At 37.5% G+C, this 18,832-nt stretch overlaps 3 protein-coding genes across 4 annotated transcripts in view; 1 reads left to right on the top strand and 2 right to left on the bottom strand.

Moving 5' to 3' along the window:
• The window catches only part of LOC135628559 (transmembrane E3 ubiquitin-protein ligase FLY2-like), a 29,539-nt gene extending 17,546 nt beyond the window's left edge, over positions 1 to 11,993 (bottom strand). The window contains exons 1-6 of one of the 2 annotated variants that reach the window (XM_065135304.1): positions 11,906 to 11,993; positions 11,568 to 11,739; positions 10,966 to 11,038; positions 8,369 to 8,496; positions 6,164 to 6,279; positions 1,975 to 2,035 (exon numbers count right to left, since the gene is read on the bottom strand). In XM_065135304.1, the coding sequence (XP_064991376.1) occupies positions 1,975 to 2,035; positions 6,164 to 6,279; positions 8,369 to 8,496; positions 10,966 to 11,038; positions 11,568 to 11,708 (519 nt within the window). In that variant the 5' untranslated portion in view covers positions 11,709 to 11,739; positions 11,906 to 11,993. Of the gene's footprint in view, positions 1 to 1,974; positions 2,036 to 6,163; positions 6,280 to 8,368; positions 8,497 to 10,965; positions 11,039 to 11,567 lie in introns of both variants that reach the window. The other variant, XM_065135305.1, reaches the window with a different exon arrangement.
• A 3-nt stretch (positions 11,994 to 11,996) lies between these two features.
• On the top strand, positions 11,997 to 16,166 carry LOC135628560 (probable sodium/metabolite cotransporter BASS1, chloroplastic). The gene is made up of 8 exons (XM_065135306.1): positions 11,997 to 12,758; positions 12,834 to 12,922; positions 14,739 to 14,832; positions 14,918 to 14,951; positions 15,034 to 15,088; positions 15,178 to 15,261; positions 15,338 to 15,625; positions 15,705 to 16,166. Exons 1-8 carry the CDS (start codon positions 12,191 to 12,193, stop codon positions 15,858 to 15,860), a joined length of 1,368 nt encoding a protein of 455 aa, XP_064991378.1. The 5' UTR covers positions 11,997 to 12,190; the 3' UTR covers positions 15,861 to 16,166.
• Positions 16,167 to 17,015: 849 nt separating this feature from the next.
• LOC135628601 (squamosa promoter-binding protein 1-like) lies at positions 17,016 to 18,157 on the bottom strand. Its single transcript, XM_065135353.1, has 2 exons — positions 17,694 to 18,157; positions 17,016 to 17,492 (listed from the first exon to the last, which is right to left on the bottom strand). The coding sequence occupies exons 1-2, from the start codon at positions 18,047 to 18,049 to the stop codon at positions 17,291 to 17,293; spliced, it is 558 nt and encodes a 185-aa protein (XP_064991425.1). The 5' UTR covers positions 18,050 to 18,157; the 3' UTR covers positions 17,016 to 17,290.
• Between the last annotated feature and the right edge of the window lie 675 nt (positions 18,158 to 18,832).

An 18,832-nucleotide genomic window follows, 5' to 3' on the forward strand; every position in this document is an offset into this window, starting at 1 on the left:
TATATCTATATTGGAGAATTGAGAATTTGAGTATACAATTTTATGTTGACCAAGTGACAATCAAATATGGCGACACAATTCCATTTTCCAGATTTCTAGCTAAAAAGTGGGTTTCATTCAAATTGTAGTCTTTATGCAAATGTGTATCAGGAGTAGAGTGTCATTTTGTAAACAGAAACTGATGATGCAAAAAACCATTTCTCAGATGAGAAAAAGGAGAATGATTAATGAAAACAAAATTCATGCAACACAGAGTTCAGTAAAAGCAATAACTCATAACACTAACGCTCAAGTGCACAATTATTAAGCTCCTTTGAAAAATATAGCAAGATGAACCCTATGATTTAACTTAAAAATATAGCGAGTTTGTCTTGACAAAAGTTCTCCAGAACATCAGCAACAGCTTAGCAAGCGACATTAATGGAGCTAGTTTCACAAAGCATCATGGTTCTTGATATCCAAAAGGTTTTTACATTTTTAACCTCTGTTCTAAAAATATCTTGTCTTGGCTTATGAAGCTAAATTGTGCCTACAGTATTGAAAATATAAAAATTCCAGAATCAGTATCAGTGAACCACCTCGGATTTCCTTCAAAAGTCACAAAAGATCAAGAAGTTACTTGCAGCCTTGAGCTTGCTTGCTGACTGACTTTATTTTATTCATCAATTCATTTGAGTTTCAAAATGTGAGCCTGCTGAAACTTTAAATGTCAACCAAGACTATCCAATTAAGATAGTTCAGTTATGTTATATGATAGTGGTGGAAGCCAGGCAATCCACAACATAGTCCTCAGTCAAGCGATATGTAGCACCTGATACAGATGTTAAATAATGTATTCTAATCGAGTTTTAGGATGTTGATGTGATTAAGGCTGTGATTGTTTGTCAATATAAATGCTTCCATCAGATGCTACAAATCCTAGAAAAGTCCCAACAAATATTGTTCAGTAGTCCACTGAGCTCATTCTCTTTTTAGACAATCACATTTGGGGACCTTCAACCAGTTCTCTGTCAAACAAGGGCATGGGACAGAAATTAGAGTTTTACGGAATTAATCATACATCAAGATTGTACGCTACAGGTTGGTAATTGAGTATCCATAAGAATCCAATTTGGAAAAATCAAGTGGTCGTTATCATTTAAGTATTTTACTCAAACAGTCAGACAATTGTCCGCCACCAAAGAGCCAATAGAAGGGTGTAACTGATGTCTGACTATTGAAATAAAAGGGAAATTGCCTGGAAGTATAAAAGTCTCGTCAGAAGACTGAAACAACTCCTGATTATTCTAAATTGGTTAAGTGATAAGTAGCTGTATATCTATTTCTTCTCCTCCTTTTTCCCTTATAGTTGTCATCCTAAGTAACATGCATGTGGATAATAATTCTGATATACTTATAAAGCATATGTATGACTGATAAAAAGGATGAAATTCAAGGCAGTTATATTTGAGAAATACCCAGCTTCTGTTCTTATTCTACTCCAACACTTAAATTTCTCTTTAAATCTCAGTCTCATAGGTTCCAGTCCATTCAGCCCAAAAATATATGAAATGAATAATGGTCAGCAAGTGTAACCATCAAATCAACGAGGTTATGCCAAGTTGATAATGTAATTATTTAAGTACATAACAGGAAATTTGCACTATATATGTGAACCACAAATGTCAATGAAGCAAAGCCGTTAAGAAGCATTAGGCAATTGCATCTCACATGTCATGATCATTGAACTGAATATGGATTGTTTAGTTGAACATCATACACTATATCTAGCTCAACATAATGTAGATAGCACCAGATTAGTGCTTCCATGTAAGTTCAAATTTAGTGATTGATCATAAACCTATTACCCAAAACACAGTTTGACGGTAGATAAGATTCGAGCCACATAAAGTCCCTCAAAGCATACAAAACGGAACTCAATAGAATCTAAAAGAAGCAGAATAAGGTCAACTATATACGTTGCTAATTGCTTACCAGATTATATGGATTGGAGAAGAAGTAATCTTCCTCTTGAATTGATTCATCATTTGCAACACTACAGGACACGAAGTTAAACTGTATTAGTTTTTGTACAAGAGTGACTGAAAAACCCTCAATACGGCATAATACAGATATATGTTAGCTTTTTCCAGTTTACACACAACAATGGGAATACAAGGTAAAACATAATCAGAGTATGGCAATATTTAGATAGTATTGCCAACTTATTATGGTAAGGATTATAATTTAAAAAGGATGAAGAAAATTCAAAATAAGATACCACACAACAGATCAGGCAGCAAATATGATGAGTTGGTGACAAAATCTAAATCAAATAAGATGTTGTATTCAGTATTAGAAGCAAAACTAAAAATTATTCACATATTTCTGAAGCCCAAGGGAGAAAATTTTCAACATTTATCTGCTCAATAGAATCCAATTGTGTGTACTGAAAGAAGAGAAGGGGAATGTATTTGCTGCTTTGGACATAAATAAAATAAATAGGCAACAACCAAAAGGCACATACCAGCTGTTTGGTTGGTGTCACCATCCACATTTGACAATCAAACACAAGAATTGAAATATCATACCTTATCGTATCGGAGTTTCGATGCTCGCTCGGTACGGTACGATACTGTACACCGAGCGGTATACCAAACGGTATACCGCTCGGTATATATATATATATAAAAGATTATATATTTATATATAAATATTCTTATAAAAAGCGACGTTGACATCGTGTTGCCTTTTATAAAAATATTTATATATAAATAAAAATATATATATATATATTCTGTTCCGTCCGATAACGGACGGTCCGTGTACCGATTAGCTGACGGACCAGTACGTATCGCCCATAGTACGTATCGCCCATATCAGATGGTATTATTCGAAATTGCATACCTTGATCAAATGTCCTTCATGTACTCTATTAATGTTCCCAAAAAGTAAAGTGATTTATATGGGTCAACATAGAGCTAAAGGGAAAAAAAGTGTACCTGGATACTTAATTATACTCTCCTGAAGTCTCCTATGCAGAGTATCTCAGTCTCCCTCTTAGACTTACCCACCTCGCACATTCTAATTTGCTTCCTACCATATAATCCAGAGATTTTGACTTGAATTAAGAACAAATCCCTTTCTTTTACAAAAAGGAATGCTGATCAATGCAGTTTTAACTGGTCTCCCATTACACGTCCTATTGGTGTCTCATTGACCAAAATGGCCAATTAAATAATGAAGAATATGATGTCAGCATTACCATGTATGATGAAGGGGGATGGAGCTTGCTTGGTTAGCTCGTTTAGTGTCAAACACCATGTGGATGGTGGAGTCATTAATTTGAAGGATTTTAATCAAGCCATACTCAACAAGGTCATTGGAGAGTTATTTCAGCAGATATACCTTTTACATGAGGCTTACCTTTCTTCAAGTATTTATGAAGAATTCCCCATGAAACATTCCCCATGAAACAGAAAAAAGAAAAAAGAAACGACCACCTATCTGCAGAGAAATTTTGTTAAGTGGGGGAGTGTTGATAGTCATCAGAATACATGACTGATGAGATGAAAATGTCAGATTCAGGAAAGATTCATTGCTTACCAATGTCCACTAGATGCTACTTCGCCTCACCTGTTTAACAACATAAAACGCCTCAAGAGTCTCTGTCTTTCTTCTGGGTAGTGGAGTTAATAACCTATTGAATTCTGCTAGCAAAGATTGGCCCCATGTACTATTCAGCACCTCGATTTGTCGATGATTTTTAATAAAGATAGACTTGTTAACCTCCAAGCAATGAAAAACTCATAATCAAGAAGATGGGCTTCAAGTAAATCTTTCTACTTTCTATGTTTTTAAAATTTGACAATCTTGAATGTATCTGCAGGTACTTTAATTTGACACAACATCCAAGCATTCCTAAAGCAAAGTTGTTCATGTGGCTAGCTTCAGAAAAAAGACAATAGAGAAATTCTTTAAAGGGTGGATTTCAGATTATTCTTAAAAATCTCTGCAGCAGTCAGATCATAACAATTGAATTCTTTCTAGTTTCTAATACGAAGAATTTTGCTAGGCACGCCTGGTGCCATGTTTCCTCTAATTGAAAGGTTCTCCGAACTTAATCCCAAAGGTATGATTAATTGGAGAAATCTTTTACTGAAGATAAAGGTAATCTAGTATTGAGATGGATTATTCATTTTAACATGGAGCTTATGGAAAGAAAGAAACAGATGTCCATTTGGTGTCTCCGATATGCCGATAAGCACTATTAGAAGATTTTTTCCTCTTGAAATCAGGATTAATTAGCTCATCATTAAGGACTTCATAAACCCTTTTCTTTTTCCCTTTCCTAGTTAGAGAGATTAAGTGTTGTTTCCCTTTTTTTCCATTCTTCCCTTTTCTTTTCTTCCTTATTGTTTCTTTTTCTCTACTCCACCCTTTATTTGTGTTTCACTCTCTTGATAAAATAAGACCACAGATTTATGTCCTTTCCTCAGTAAACATTCCAATATACTTTACTTTCAACAATGATTTTATATTTGCTTGCCAACCCCAAAAGTAGATTAGCTCCTAACTCACTACAATGCCTACTATTAAAGAATAATATAAGATACTTAGATACTATTTACAACTCAGTAGTGATAGATCCTAATTCTCCCATAGCATGCACATGATAAGCACAGTGGTAACAGCAGAATTACCATCTTTTACTGTCATGAGTTATCTAGGACAAAACTATCAAGAAACAAGTGCTGGACAGAATGACAAAACAAAAAAAATCAACTCAAGTCAGTGTCTGACAGAAGGTATGTGGTTTATATAAAACATCTTTTTAATGAAGATTATAAAAGTATTGCAACAACAATTCCAATAAAAATAAGAGATGCACTATCATCTTCAGATTAAAAATCAGAAACATATATTTGACAATTCCAGCAGCAATGACCTTGCAGCAAATAAAAGTTCCCATAAAAATAAGAGATGCACTATCATCTTCAGATTAAAAATCAGAAACATATATTTGGCAATTCCAGCAGCAATTAATGCAGATTTCAACTCTTCAGCACTGAACAGATGGAAAACTTGTGAATTAACAAAATTATACATGAATAAGCAATGGTTTAAAACTTTAAATAGGTGCCCGGGCGCTCGCCTAGGCGCTCAGCTGAGGCGAGGCCCGAGCGCCTCAAGGCTTGCTCAGGCAAGCGCCGGGTTGAAGCAAAGCATCTGAACCAAACTTGATAATCTGGTTTGGTTGAACAGTAGCTTAGTTGGTTCAATTGAACCAACTAAGCTAAATAGTTTTACTAAAGCTGCGCAACCCCCCGCCCCTCCCCCTCCCCCTCCCTACACGACCTCAACCCATAAACCAACCCCACTTCATGCGCAATCGTTGGCTCCATCGCCGAGCACAGGATCAATGCTTCCTCTGTCGTCGACGAACACGTCCGAAGGTCTAGCTTTCGTAGCAGTTCCCTCCGCCGTCGATGCTTCCGTGTTCAGCTCCTTCCACCGTCAAGAGAGAGGACTACAGCTTCCTCCGCTACCACTATTGTCTGAAAGTTCCTCCATCACCGCCGTCCTCTCCTTCCCCACTTTCCACCATCGGTGACTCTTTCTCTCATCTAACTACTGTTAACAGTGGATTAAATAAGTTAACGGTAGATTGTTAATCCTTAAATAATATTAAAATTACTGTTAAAGTGTTAACTATTGTTACCATATAATAGTCCCTATTTAGCATTACTAATCTCTATTTATTTAGAACTATTAATCTCTATTTATTTTGAGTCTTTTGACTTTTTTGTTATTAGAAGATGGATAATATAACTTGGTACTTTAGATCTTTTCAATTTATCATATTTTTATTTGTATAATCATATTTATTAATTGTGTTATATATTTTTATATTTTAATATTTCATAGTGTCTCGCTTTGCTCAAGCGAGCACCTGGCGCCTTGGGCATTTTCGGACCTTGACGCCTTTTGACGCCTAGCGTTTTTTAAAACATTGTAAATAAGAGAAACAAAAAATTAAATAGAAACAACCATAATCAATATTCATAATCCTATATAGCATGTACCAATCATAAATAAACCAAACGATTTTATAGCAATATAAATATGCAAAGCAAATAACATGGCCAGAAAAAAATAAAAGACAGAAGCTAGGGACTTTTACCTGTTTGCTACCATCCGAAGCTTTTGAAAAGGCCAAATATATACACCTTCAAGTCTCATCTGAGCAACTCCATGATCATGCTCATTGTCAAATACATCATGGAATGTAACTGCTCCCTGTCAAGAGGAAAGATGTCAATATTTTTTGAGAAGATAAGATGTCAAATTAGAACATTAAGATAGCAAAAAGGAAAAAATTCAATAGAAAGAACTATCATATAGACAAAAATAGTACTAAATGATACAATTTGCTCTTGTTTCATGGACATTTACTACTAAGAATTATAAAAAGCTATTGCACATTTAAATCAAAAACTGACATTTTACACTAAGAATATTAAGGTTATCTCAAAATAGAACATTTTAATTTATTTCATAATGTAAATATAAGCTTCTACAAAATGAAGCCATAAAAAATTCTAAGAGAATAATTTCTCCCAATTTCAGAAATGTGATTATATCAATGAATGATACAACTATTGCAAAGTTTGGGATTAAACAATAGCTTACTAGTTTCGTCCCCCTTTTCATAAACTATTGGAGCCGACATAAAATAAAGACTACAATCACTACGATGTGTATTACAAAGATAATGATATCCTGAAATGACCATACAAAAGGCAACAGTGGTCATCAGCTTCTCCAATGTGCAGCAAACAAGATTTGATTCTTCAGCCAAAAAGTGATGGTTTTTGCTAAAGATGAAATATTACTAGAGTTTCAACAGTCTTTTCTTTTCTTTTTCCCCTTTCTTCAAACTATGTAATTAGTTTCAACTAATTCAGTGTCTTCCAGTGGAAGAAGTGATCCCAGCCTAAACTTGTAAATTGAATGTTGACAAGCACTACTCTAAAATTTCGATTAATTTTGAACCAGAATTAACAACTTTTGCAAATATATATAAAAATTAGAAACAGTCAAGCCTGTTTGATTGGACAAATGTTTAACTATAAAGGTTTTTTACGCGTAAAACCTAAATAGTTAAGCTATTTAGTGCATTATTTTCTAAACTCAAAAAATTAAGCAAGACATTATAAAAATTAAGTTGTCAGGAGCAGGGATTGCTGTACCGCCTGAAATGGTACAGTTTCTATTCAAAAAGCCAATAGGTAAAACATGAAAGCCTATCAATATGGCTTATGTCATGATTAGGATAGGTTTATATTTAAAAGCATATCATTTGCTAGATCATATAGGAAAGGAAGCTCAATGATTAAATCTAAAAGTAAATGTGGCTGAGGAATGCATAATATATTTATTTCCGAAGAGCAGTGGAAGTCATAAAGCACCCAGGCGAGGTAAGGCCCAAGTGCCTGCCTATTGGGCTGGGTGGGCGAGTTCACTTAGGCACGACCAAGGCGCTCGCTTGGGCCCAAGTGCTGGGCAGGCCGGGAGCCCACCTGGTTCAACTTAGGCAGGTCGAGCCTGAGCCAGATCAAAACAATAATATCTAGTTTGATTGAACCAGTTATCTGACCTAGAAATCCCTCTTTTCCATGCGCGAGTCGTGCTCTAACGCAGGAATCCCTCTTTCACACTGCGTTTCTGCATGGCGACAGAGTTCTTCCCATCGACGAATGATGGCAACTATGACATCATCTTCCCCTCCCTCCTAACCTTTGCCCCGTTCACCACAATCCCCCATCTCCCCCCCCACCCCCCAGGCCTCGTAGGCCCCCCTTCCTCAGTCGCTCTTCCCCATTCCCCGTTCACTGCTGCCTTCTTTGCTGTTTGTCATTTTTTTACAGCTATGTTTCAATTTTTAGATAAATCAAAATTGATTATTTTTGTCTAAGTTTGAAAGACAAGTTGCCTGCTTTGCTGTTTGTCTAAGTTTGTGAGAACAACAACTACCTCCAGGTTAAGTTACCTGGGAGCTCTCTAGTGGGGCTTGAGCAACCCTGTTTATAATAATTAACAGCAACTGTTTATTTTTATTAATCATAATATATAATTTTTAAATTATAATATTCAAGAGGGCCTCACTATACTCAGGCTAGCGCCTAGGCAACCAACTCGGTCATTTTGTACCATGGTGTCTTTTGATGCCTAGCACTTTTTACTACATTGCCAAAAAGTAGAGCAGAGTAGGATGTTAATATTATACATCAATGATCAAACAACAAAATAATTTTATGAAATTTCTAAAACTTGATACTGAACATTTATATAATGACGAATAAATTAGAAGGATCTTCACCCATACCTGAATGTAATGTACACCATGTATTCTTGTTGGACTACTCACCAACTCCACAACTGATACACCACTAGACTTACCAAAATCTAGAAATCTAGTGGAACCATTTGTAGCATCTAAAAAGCTCCACCTTCCTACAAACCAAAAATCAGCACATAACTTCAGGTACCTTTCTCATCAGAAAAACATATTTAGTAAATGAATTTCTTCCTTCATTGGTTTAATTAGAAACAACACATGCTAAAATGGTATCTTCAATTTAACTTCATACAAAATGGTCACTTTTGTGCACTTTCTACTCATCTAAGATTCAAGAAATAAGCTTTAGCATATGATGGGGGTTTAGGAAATACTGGCATAATATTGCAACAATACCATCTGAAATAGAATACATGTAAATTACACAACTATATATAGCTTCAAGTTCTTCTTCCATGAAACAAACATGGAAAGATTAGGTCAACAATCAGAGTATATACGTTCACATTGACTGTATATCTAAACTTCTTGAATAATAGGAGGAAATGATTATTTTTAACTTTTGGTGTAAACATTCAAATTCAAATGTAGAAAATACTGCAAGTTTGATTTTAGAACCTAAAAAATCTCGCCTAATCCCATGATGTTGAACCCACTCCAATCCTCATTTCTCCCTCTTTATTTCTTCTCCTTTGCAAGATTCATTGAAGGACAACAATGGTCACAGGAGAGGCCATTATAGAATGTCATGGAAAGGGAATGAGTCATCGATAAGTGCTGGAGATAGCCAACAACGATCAAAGAGTGCCATCTTGACTGTATCTCTTGGACTTGGAAAGCAAGTGAGGTAGGATTCCTCAAAGAAACCAGCCAATTATTCACATTCTTCTTCCCTTTAACATGATTGTACAATTCTCCTAATTGGAAATAGTTCATGTTTGACATTGATGTGTCTCAGTTATAAGAGTTGGGGTCATATTGGGTATAGTTCATTTTCCACCACTTTCTTCTTCTCGATCTACAATTAATTCATGACACCACCATCCAATTTTGTGCCCACCCAGAGGATCTACAGTGCAGGAAACAAAGGATACAATTGACTGTCTCATAATTAGGAGGTACCACATCTCCACTAGATTTCCAAATCTGAGAAATGACAATCTAGATGATGCCCACCAGTCATTGTCAGCAGTCCCCAGAGCTTATTAATAATCTCACTCTCAATCATCGGCATACATCAACAACCTTCTCATGACCTCTATTGTCCATCAACAACTACCACATGCAACAACATCTCACAATATACTTGTAGGAAGATTTACAGGTTTCGATCCTAGATTAACTCAATTACGAACTTCCTATATAATAATAATTAATAACTCCACTACTAATCAAGCATGGTCAGCTAAGAAATAAACCATTGAGCATATTAACCTATTTGGTCAATTAAATAGAGTAATAGCAGGCGTATGACAATGGGTCTTCAACTCAAAGTTCAAACCTTGAACAAATAGACAGAATTCAATTATTACTAAAACAAATGTTCAACAACATATTCTAAAGCTCAAGATTGGTTGATATTGGTAATTTATTGGTTCAATCTACCAAATGGTAGATTTAAAAGAAAATTAAAACAATACAGAAGACATCATCTAAGTCACTTGTACAAATAAATATCAAACTTCACAACATATTATGCTAATAATTTCACTAAGTTCCTTGACTAAACCATAAAGTAGCTTAAGGGCATTTAACCAACTCCACGAATGTGTCGGTTTTTCAATGGAACTAAGATTTGAGATTCATGGGTTTCCCATGTAGTTCACGAAAAGAATTTTGTAACCTGTTTAAACATCATACTAAATAATAAAGCATGAAAAGTATTTGCCTTTTAGTACAAAAAAGCAAGGATGATTGTTAAACTTCAAAGGAACATTATAAAAGCAGGGATTAGTTTCATTATCTTTCTTTTTCTTGTATATTTTATTCATGGGAGAGGAGAAGTTGAAAATGTTGCCAGTGGTGTCCTCTTGCTGCATAAGGACCACCTTCCAGCACCCTTTCCAAATATTTATAAAAAAATTTAAGTTCACATAAATTATTTAAACCATATTCTTTCTAGCAGGAATGCTGACCTTCGATGTATAAGTCAGTAACTTTTTTATCAACTTATATCTTCAAGCTAATTACATTTGTATAGAATGCATAAACCTTCTCACAGGAACTATTATAGTGTCCTAATTAAAGATATTGTGACGTCGAGTTAAAATAGTAGTTCTGGTATTTAACAGTATCCACAATTATTGGGTATTTGATCATGCCACACGACAGTGACTCAGAATAAAATGGTATTAACAAAAAATAAAATAAAAGAATGAAATGGAGAGATCAAATATCTAGATAATAACATATTTTTGCTATTAAAATAATCCCAAGAAGTCAACTAAACAGATAAATTTACAAGAAACAAAAACAAAAAGGAACATAAGAAAATGTATGCTAACTTGAAATAATCCCAAGAAGTCAACTAAACTGAGAAGGAAAAAACTTGAAATAACAAATAATTTCCTGCTTGATTTTACGAATTACTAATTTAACTGGGAAAAAAAATGGTAGGAACAAACCTCTATAAGTCCCAGTAATATTCCAGGCAGAATAGGAAATCAAATCATTTTCATCTCTCCTAAGGAAAAGCTGCTGTATGGAGAAACCATTAATGTCAAAAAAAAAAAAAACACCAAACAACTGATAATTGTATTAAGAAAGGTAACAATGACACCAAGTTATAGCACCCAAAAGCAATTATGAAGTATAACTCCAGAAATAATGCACAAATTTGAAAAAGGAAAAATCAGCATGGACATAGAAGTAATCTCACTCCTCTAGTACAACCAAATAAAAGAAATAGAACAGGTTTCTGGCACAGTTATCCCATTCCTCTAAAGGACCAACATCATTGAGTAATCCATCTAGGGTTGGATATTCCAAAAAAAGTTCTACATCACGAAAAAACCTAAACCAAGAACCAGTTTTTCAACCAAGTTCCAAGAAACAACTTAAGATAATTAGGTAGAACCAGCGGTCGTTAAAGATTGACAACATTGCCACGTAGCTACAAGTGTCCTGTGATCTGAAAGATCATCACCTAGGGTTCTCCCACAGATACAATCCAACTATAATTTCAAGTTCAAGAAATAAAAAGTCCGGAGAGAGCAAAAACACAAACCTCTTCACCCCAAGAATCGGCGGCAGACGAAACCCTCTCCTTGAGAGGCCTCAGAGCCACGAAGGGTCTCACAAACCCAAGAAGCAGCAAGAACACCGCAGTACCCCAGAGAAGCCCCTTTCGTCCTCCCCTCCTCACCATGGCAGCCGCCGCACCAGACTAGCCAAAATAACTTAATCCCCAAGGTAGTCAAGATCAAAAAACACAGATGATACCTCCTAGATTACACCTCAAAACAGTCCGATCGAAGACGAAGTGGCGTCAAACCGGGTTCCAGAAGAGCACAAGTCATCGTCGTCAAAGCGTTATAGCTGAAACCACACGAGATGGCAATCTACCTGTGGAGAAAAGGATGGCCACCATGCGGGGCTCGTGGTTGCGGGGGTCAAAAGAGAGAAGCAGCGTGGAAAAGTATACTAAGACGACTATATATTGGGAATTAAGTGCGGAAACGTCTATGCATACGCATGTTAGAGAATCTACGGTCCAAATGAGTTGTAAGCTCGAACTTATAGTATGAGTTGTTGGTCATTCACATGGATGAGTTGTTTGTTCCATGAAGCCCAAGTCTCGGCCCAAAACTGATCACCACCGTCCGTGAGTTCCATCCCACGACCCAATCCATGAATAGGCCCGGTGATGAACTCTTGCCCGGGTTGTATCAGTCCCGAACCTCCTCCGCCTCGATACCAAGACTACCCGGAAGACTGCATTCTAGGGCGGGAGGGGAGACGACAATGACGATCCTCCGCTCGCCGCCGTGTTCGCCGTCTGCCGCCCTCTCTCCTCCCCAATGCCGAACGGTCCGGCCCTTCTATACCGATCCAACCGTCCTACTCTCCCGCCGCCGCATCGCCCTCTTCACACGCCCATGCGGCAGTGGCCCGCGGAGACCCGACGATGTCGACGAACGCGGCTTCGAGAGATGCAGGAGAAGGTCAACGATGGCGGCGGCGGCGAAGCGGCTGTTGGCTCCCGCCCGTGCCGCGAGCAATCCTCTCGCGGACAGCGGCGCCGATGGAGAAAGCGAGCGTAGCCTGCGAGAGGTCATCGTACGAGCTGGAGAAGTGCTGTCGTTGGCTTTCCCTTTGTGGGTGGGGTCTGCGTGCGTCCTTGCCCTCTGGAAGCCGTCATCGTTCCTCTGGGCGCACAAGAACTGGCAGATCCTCGGCCTCACCCTCACCATGCTCGGTCTCTCTCTGTTCATCATTTTGTAGTTCGAGGGAGATGGTGGATTAATTTTTTTTGTTGGTTGGGTTCGTGCAGGTATGGGCATGACGCTGACGCTCCAAGATCTGAGAGGTGCGCTACTGATGCCCAAGGAGTTGGCTGCGGGTTTCGTTCTCCAATACACGGTCTCCATTGCTACCCCTCTCTTCTTAGCTATCCTTAGCTAGTTTATTTCGCTTTGTCGGTTTTTGGTAGTACGATCGAATTTAGATCAGTTCCTTTCTTCTAATTTCTGCAGCTCCTCCTTTCTACTGCTGTATGTTAATTTGTTGGTCTTTGACAATATTTTTCTGCTAGTTTTGCCCCCAGAAGCTACCACTTTCTAGCTAAGTGCAGTTTGGATTCGTTGCCTGCCACAAACAGACTCCCCTTCGATGCAATTGCACTTAATTTATGCATTAACTACACATTACAATTTTGTTTGTTGGATGAACTTTGAGATAATTAATAAACCTATATTAGGTCTCGTGTGGATATATTTCTGTTAGGCTTTTCAGATATTTCCTTGTTTCACAAAGGATGTCACAATCGATCTTGTTACCTTACTTTTAGTTGTAAGCATGGAATTCATTGGACCAAATAACTAACTTGAGGATGAAAATAACTATACCACTGAACAGACCTTCTAAATCAGTTCTTTATCTTTCATCTAAAACTTTGTTATTCTCTGTTATTAAATCTGAACAGAAATTATTATGGCAGCGAACAACAGCTTCCTAATTAGTGAGGCTCCTTTCTACATAATATATGGAGCAGCAACATAGAGCAATAAATTATTTTTCAAATTCGACAATCTTTAGAAAACTTGTTTCCAAATTCCAAGTATTAATTATGGGCGATTTGACCATAGAGGTGCATAGCATATGCAGAGAGATTCTAGATTAGTAGCCGTCAAAAAGGCTGGTAAAAGCATTAGCCTCCGGCTCTTGCCTTGTTTCTGTGGAGTTATGATCTATCTAAGGACGGTAACACAAAGGTCCTGCTTTGTGAAGTAAACAAGTAACTTGAAGAGTGAAATGTAGTCTGTCCAACATTAAATGTGTTGTATTCCTCTGATAAGTAATTGAAGATTTAGTCAGGCCTGACCATTTGTAACCTAAACCTTTGTTCTCTGTTGTCAACTTATATATGAAAGTTACAAATAGAAGACTGTCCAGATCTGGCTGGGTTGTGAAAAATGTCTTTTTTCGTTTCCATTACATGCTATATTTGGTGGATCTTTGCTATCAATAAAGAAACATTTGTATGATTTTCTCAAATATTTACTCTGTGGTATTTAAGCCTAAATTCAGATACTTGTAAGTTGAATTTATACACAAAGGCTGGATAATTCCAATTACAGAATTATGTTTTGAATGTCAAATGACATTCTACTGAAATAGTTGATGATGATATCTAGCTGACATCCTTGTTTTTCACATAGTATGTAAAATTTTCTTCTGATCAATGCTAGATTCAACCATAAGATACTGAGACTACATATCGACAGGTTCTGCACAGTCATAATTCATGTATAATGTACCACTATACATAACCATCTCTGTCATGCAAGTCACATGATCCTGTGTCCCTTGTTTGTTCCAATTTTTTTCTAGTTGTACTTGTTTCACAAATACTATTAAGATTATTCTATAATGCATGCGGTCAACATTCTTTTGCTAGTGCATTTTTTTTGTCCTGGATGAAACACTTCTGGATGGTCATTTATATATGCATGATAACACCCTCTGTAATACTCTCTATAATGGAATATGGCTTTCGATACATGTAAATTATGATTGTCAAGTCTTATGTGGATAGATTCTTCTATCTTTCAGGTTTTTTATAACACAGAAGTCCATGATTCAGTTCTATTCTCCTATGCCCAAACTTAATACTTTGCTTTCGTTTATTTAGAAGTTATCAGAAACAAACCTAGTCATCTTGTGTGATTTGCTGTAGGTGATGCCTTTGTCAGGGTTTTTTGTCAGCAAGCTGTTAGATTTGCCTTCTCATTATGCTGCTGGTTTGATATTGGTTGCTTGCTGCCCTGGAGGTGTGCCTACACGTTCTCCGCTTCCTTATCTGTAATCTGTTTCTGTTCAATTGTTAAAGCTAAGTATGTACCACTGTTTCTGCAGGCACAGCAAGTAACATTGTTACTTATCTTGCAAGGTAGATAACTAGGGAATGGAACCTCATCGCGCATCTTCATTAGTGTAAAGAAAGTTGCTTAAATGATTTTGTTGTGCTCCAGGGGAAACGTTGCCCTCTCAGTGTTGATGACGGCGGCAAGCACCTTTACTGCCATGGTAATGAAACCTTCTCCATTTCACCCTTGTTTTTTAATGCTTAATGGCTTCCATCTCGTAGTTGACCTCCTAAGGTTTGTTGATTGCAGATAATGACACCTTTTCTTACGTCCAAACTTGCTGGACAATTTGTTGCAGTTGATCCAGTTGGGCTCTTCTTGTCTACTGTCCAGGTACATCTGCAGTCATTTCTTTAACTTGCTCGACACGTTCCGACCGTTTGAATCACTTTACACCTTGTCGTTACAGGTTGTTCTTGCCCCTGTACTACTGGGTGCTCTTCTGAACCAGTATTGCAACAGTCTGGTCGAGTTTGTTTCCCCCTTGATGCCATTAGTTGCTGTTGGAAGTGTTGCACTGCTTTGTGGTAGTGCAATCGCCCACAATGCCTCTGCTATCCTTTCATCTGGATTGCAAGTGGTGATATCCGTTTGTTGTCTTCATGGCTCGGGCTTTTTCTTCGGTTATGTATTATCAAGGATGCTGGGAATCGATGTGTCTTCTTCCCGCACCATCTCCATCGAGGTTGGGATGCAGGTAATCTGGTTAACGCTTATGATTAGCCTCTGCATCCTTTTCACAGCAACAAGTTTGACATCCCTTTTTCAACATGTAGAATTCAGTGCTTGGAGTAGTGCTTGCTGGTCAGCATTTTGCCAATCCCTTGACTTCAGTTCCTTGTGCCGTTTCTAGCATCTGCCAGTCAGTCTACGGCAGTATATTAGCTGGAATCTGGCGTCGGATGACTCCCACGACCCAAGCGAAGGATTAACTTTTCTATGCCCAAAAAAAATTAGGAAGTCATGCATGTTGTACCAACTTATGTTGTAGCCCTAGAAGTCAATGCATTCCCAAAGGAAAATTCTTTTCCGCAAAGGCTATTTAGTCATAGTGAAAAAACATTAAGAACTTTTGCATGTTGTCTGAACTGGAATCATTTTTCTCTTAGCAGCTTTTTGATGCGGTCTTGTACCAAAAGAAACTTCTTTTTTGTGAAAGACCATTAAGTCTTAGTAACGTTGATGTAATGTGCTCCTCTAATTTCCCTGAGCAAAGTTGACCTGAATGCCCACTTTGACTTTTTTTTTCTTTTTGCAGCTTTCCTAATTGCTGGTTGAGGTTCTAAAACACTTATCAGTTTAAATCTGGTTTTTATTATATTTTATAGAAAAAATAAACTAAATGGGTTTTGACATTTTAGTGGTCGTTAGGCTTCTTGCATTTCTAGGGCTGCATGTGTTCTATGTGATCCCAGGGGAAGTGTAAAAGAGGACCATCCATCCCAAGAGTTACTATGGGCATAGTATTGAAGAAGAAAATAATTTTAATTTACTTCATTTAAAGCTATTAAATGCTAGCTGTTTGCCTTTTGCTCCACTTGCAAAAAAATTGTGTCAGAAAATTTAAGACCATTTAACATCATTTGTCCATTTATTAACTTTAATGTGTAATTTATACAATTATTTTGCTGTTTATATTAATATAAAAACCATTGGTAAATAGTTAAATATATATTTTTTTTATTTTTTTATTAAAAAAAAAGAAAGAATTTATTTGTTGAGGGAGAAGAATTAATTGTACCGTGAAAATTCAAATCATTGGATAAAAAGAAATGTGCTTTCAATCAATAATCACAGCTAATTAAATATTGTACTCATCCAAACAATAATAATAATAATAATAAATAATCAACGAAAAGGGTAACTGCTTATCCTGAATTCTCTGATAGAACAGTAGCGTGAATGACTACTACTAACAAATCATATCTATTATTCAATGGCAGACAAACCCTATATATATATATATATATATATATTAAGGCAGAAGAATAAAGTACAAATTTGATTTTTTGACTGATTAAATTGAAATATAATTCCAGTATCTGCAAATAAACTGCACAATGGTCACATGACATGGAAGCTTAAGATCGCAGTACAAATAAGCAGTAATAATAAAATACCCTTCACAGAGCTCCAAGAACAAAGTGCTAAGAAAAAGAGTATCGAAGCAGCCATATGTGGCAATCTGCATTTACATTTACCCCTCAAACCATAACACTAACAACGCACGGCTTGAATACACGTCTTTGACATAATACATGGTAGAGAAAGTTTGACATTACTCGGTGCGGAAGGAAGGAAGGAAGAAAGGCATGGCGTGACAGAAGAGAGAGAGCATGTTTCGATGGGGATGGCAACCATCTCATCTGATCTGGAAGTGCTTGTACGTGGGCTTCCCGGGGAGGCTTATCTGCATCCTCCCGTCTTGATCTGCCTGCCTGCACCGGTTCGAGCCTTCGCCGGCCTGCGCGTCGGAGGAGCTCTTCCGGCGCCGCTCGTTGTGGCCGGCCAGGCGGCGGCGGCAGCTCCGCTTGGAGTCGTCGAACTCGGCTAGCTCGTGGAACCTGCACGGAGCATGTCAGCGGACGAGGAGCAAGAAACGGAGAGGCAGAACAAAGCCTTCCGCGAAGACTCGAGAGTCGTTAACTCGTCGATCCGAACAAGCACAAGCGGATTCCACTCGTTGCTCGTCTGAAGTGAGTCTCCTTTCCCCTTCAAATCGTCGACTACGAGTGCTGTGCGTCTGATGTCGTGTATTCTTTTACCTGCTGCATTGCTGGCAGAACCTCTGGCGGAGGCCGGCGACCATGACGACGGCGGCCTTGGAGTGGGCCTCGCAGACCTTGTGCCGGCGGTGGTAGCGCTTCGCCTCGGTGAGGTCAGCGGTGCAATTCTCGGCCTGACAGCAGGGTTGCGGCGCTCCTCCTCCGCCGCCGCCGCTCACTCCTCTGCGAGCAGCTGAGGAGGAGGAGGGCGGCCTTCGCTTCTTGTCCGCCTCCGCCGCGGCTTCCTCCTGCTCCTCCTCGTCCTCGTCGTTGCCCGTGGCGACCGCCGTGTCCTTCCTCGTCTTCTCCTTCGTGCTCTTCCTTGAGGGCTCGGTCGACGGCCTCCGGTGCTCCATGAGAGCAAGAGGTAGAGGGAGGAGGAGGAGGAGGGAGAATTAGTGGGATTGTTGAGAGGGGAAGAAGAGATGGAGAGGAAGAAAAAGGCAAAAAAGGAGAGGAGAAAAGGTAGTCGGAGGGTTGTGAGGACCACAATAACCCAACCTTTATTTTGTGGGATATTTACATACTCAATTTTCACATTTTAGAATAATTATTGGTGGGTCCTATTTAATATATATATATATATATATATATATATATATATAATATTTTACGTTCATAAAATAATTGAAGGTGAAACAAACATAAATATTCAATAATAATAATAATAATAAATGTTTTTTAACTCATAATCACCTACTTTTTAAAGAAAAAATTAATCCTATCTACATCACTTATTTTAATAAAAATTAGATTTTAGTATATGGTAATATATCAACAAAACTATCCTCTAAATTTTTCATAAAAATAGAAAAAAAGATTTACTTTATCTTCTAAATAAAAAACAAATGCTATTTTATATTTTAATTATAATTAAATAGGTAATATGTGTGTAAAGTATAATATAAATAAAGAAAAAGTAATTATTATATAAAATATAAAGTAAAAAAGGAAAATCCATATCTTTGCAAAATTATTTACCATATTTTACACCACACCATCTAACATATTGATAATATAATTGATTAATCTACCCTTTTTCGAGGATTAAATTTCCACCTTTAGCACAACAATTTGCAATACAATTAAGGAAAAATATACTTCTTGCTTGGGTATTTTTTGGTCCATTGAAACCGATG

Source organism: Musa acuminata, chromosome BXJ3-1 (assembly GCF_036884655.1).
Source record: "Musa acuminata AAA Group cultivar baxijiao chromosome BXJ3-1, Cavendish_Baxijiao_AAA, whole genome shotgun sequence".
Classification (NCBI taxonomy): Eukaryota; Viridiplantae; Streptophyta; class Magnoliopsida; order Zingiberales; family Musaceae; genus Musa; species Musa acuminata.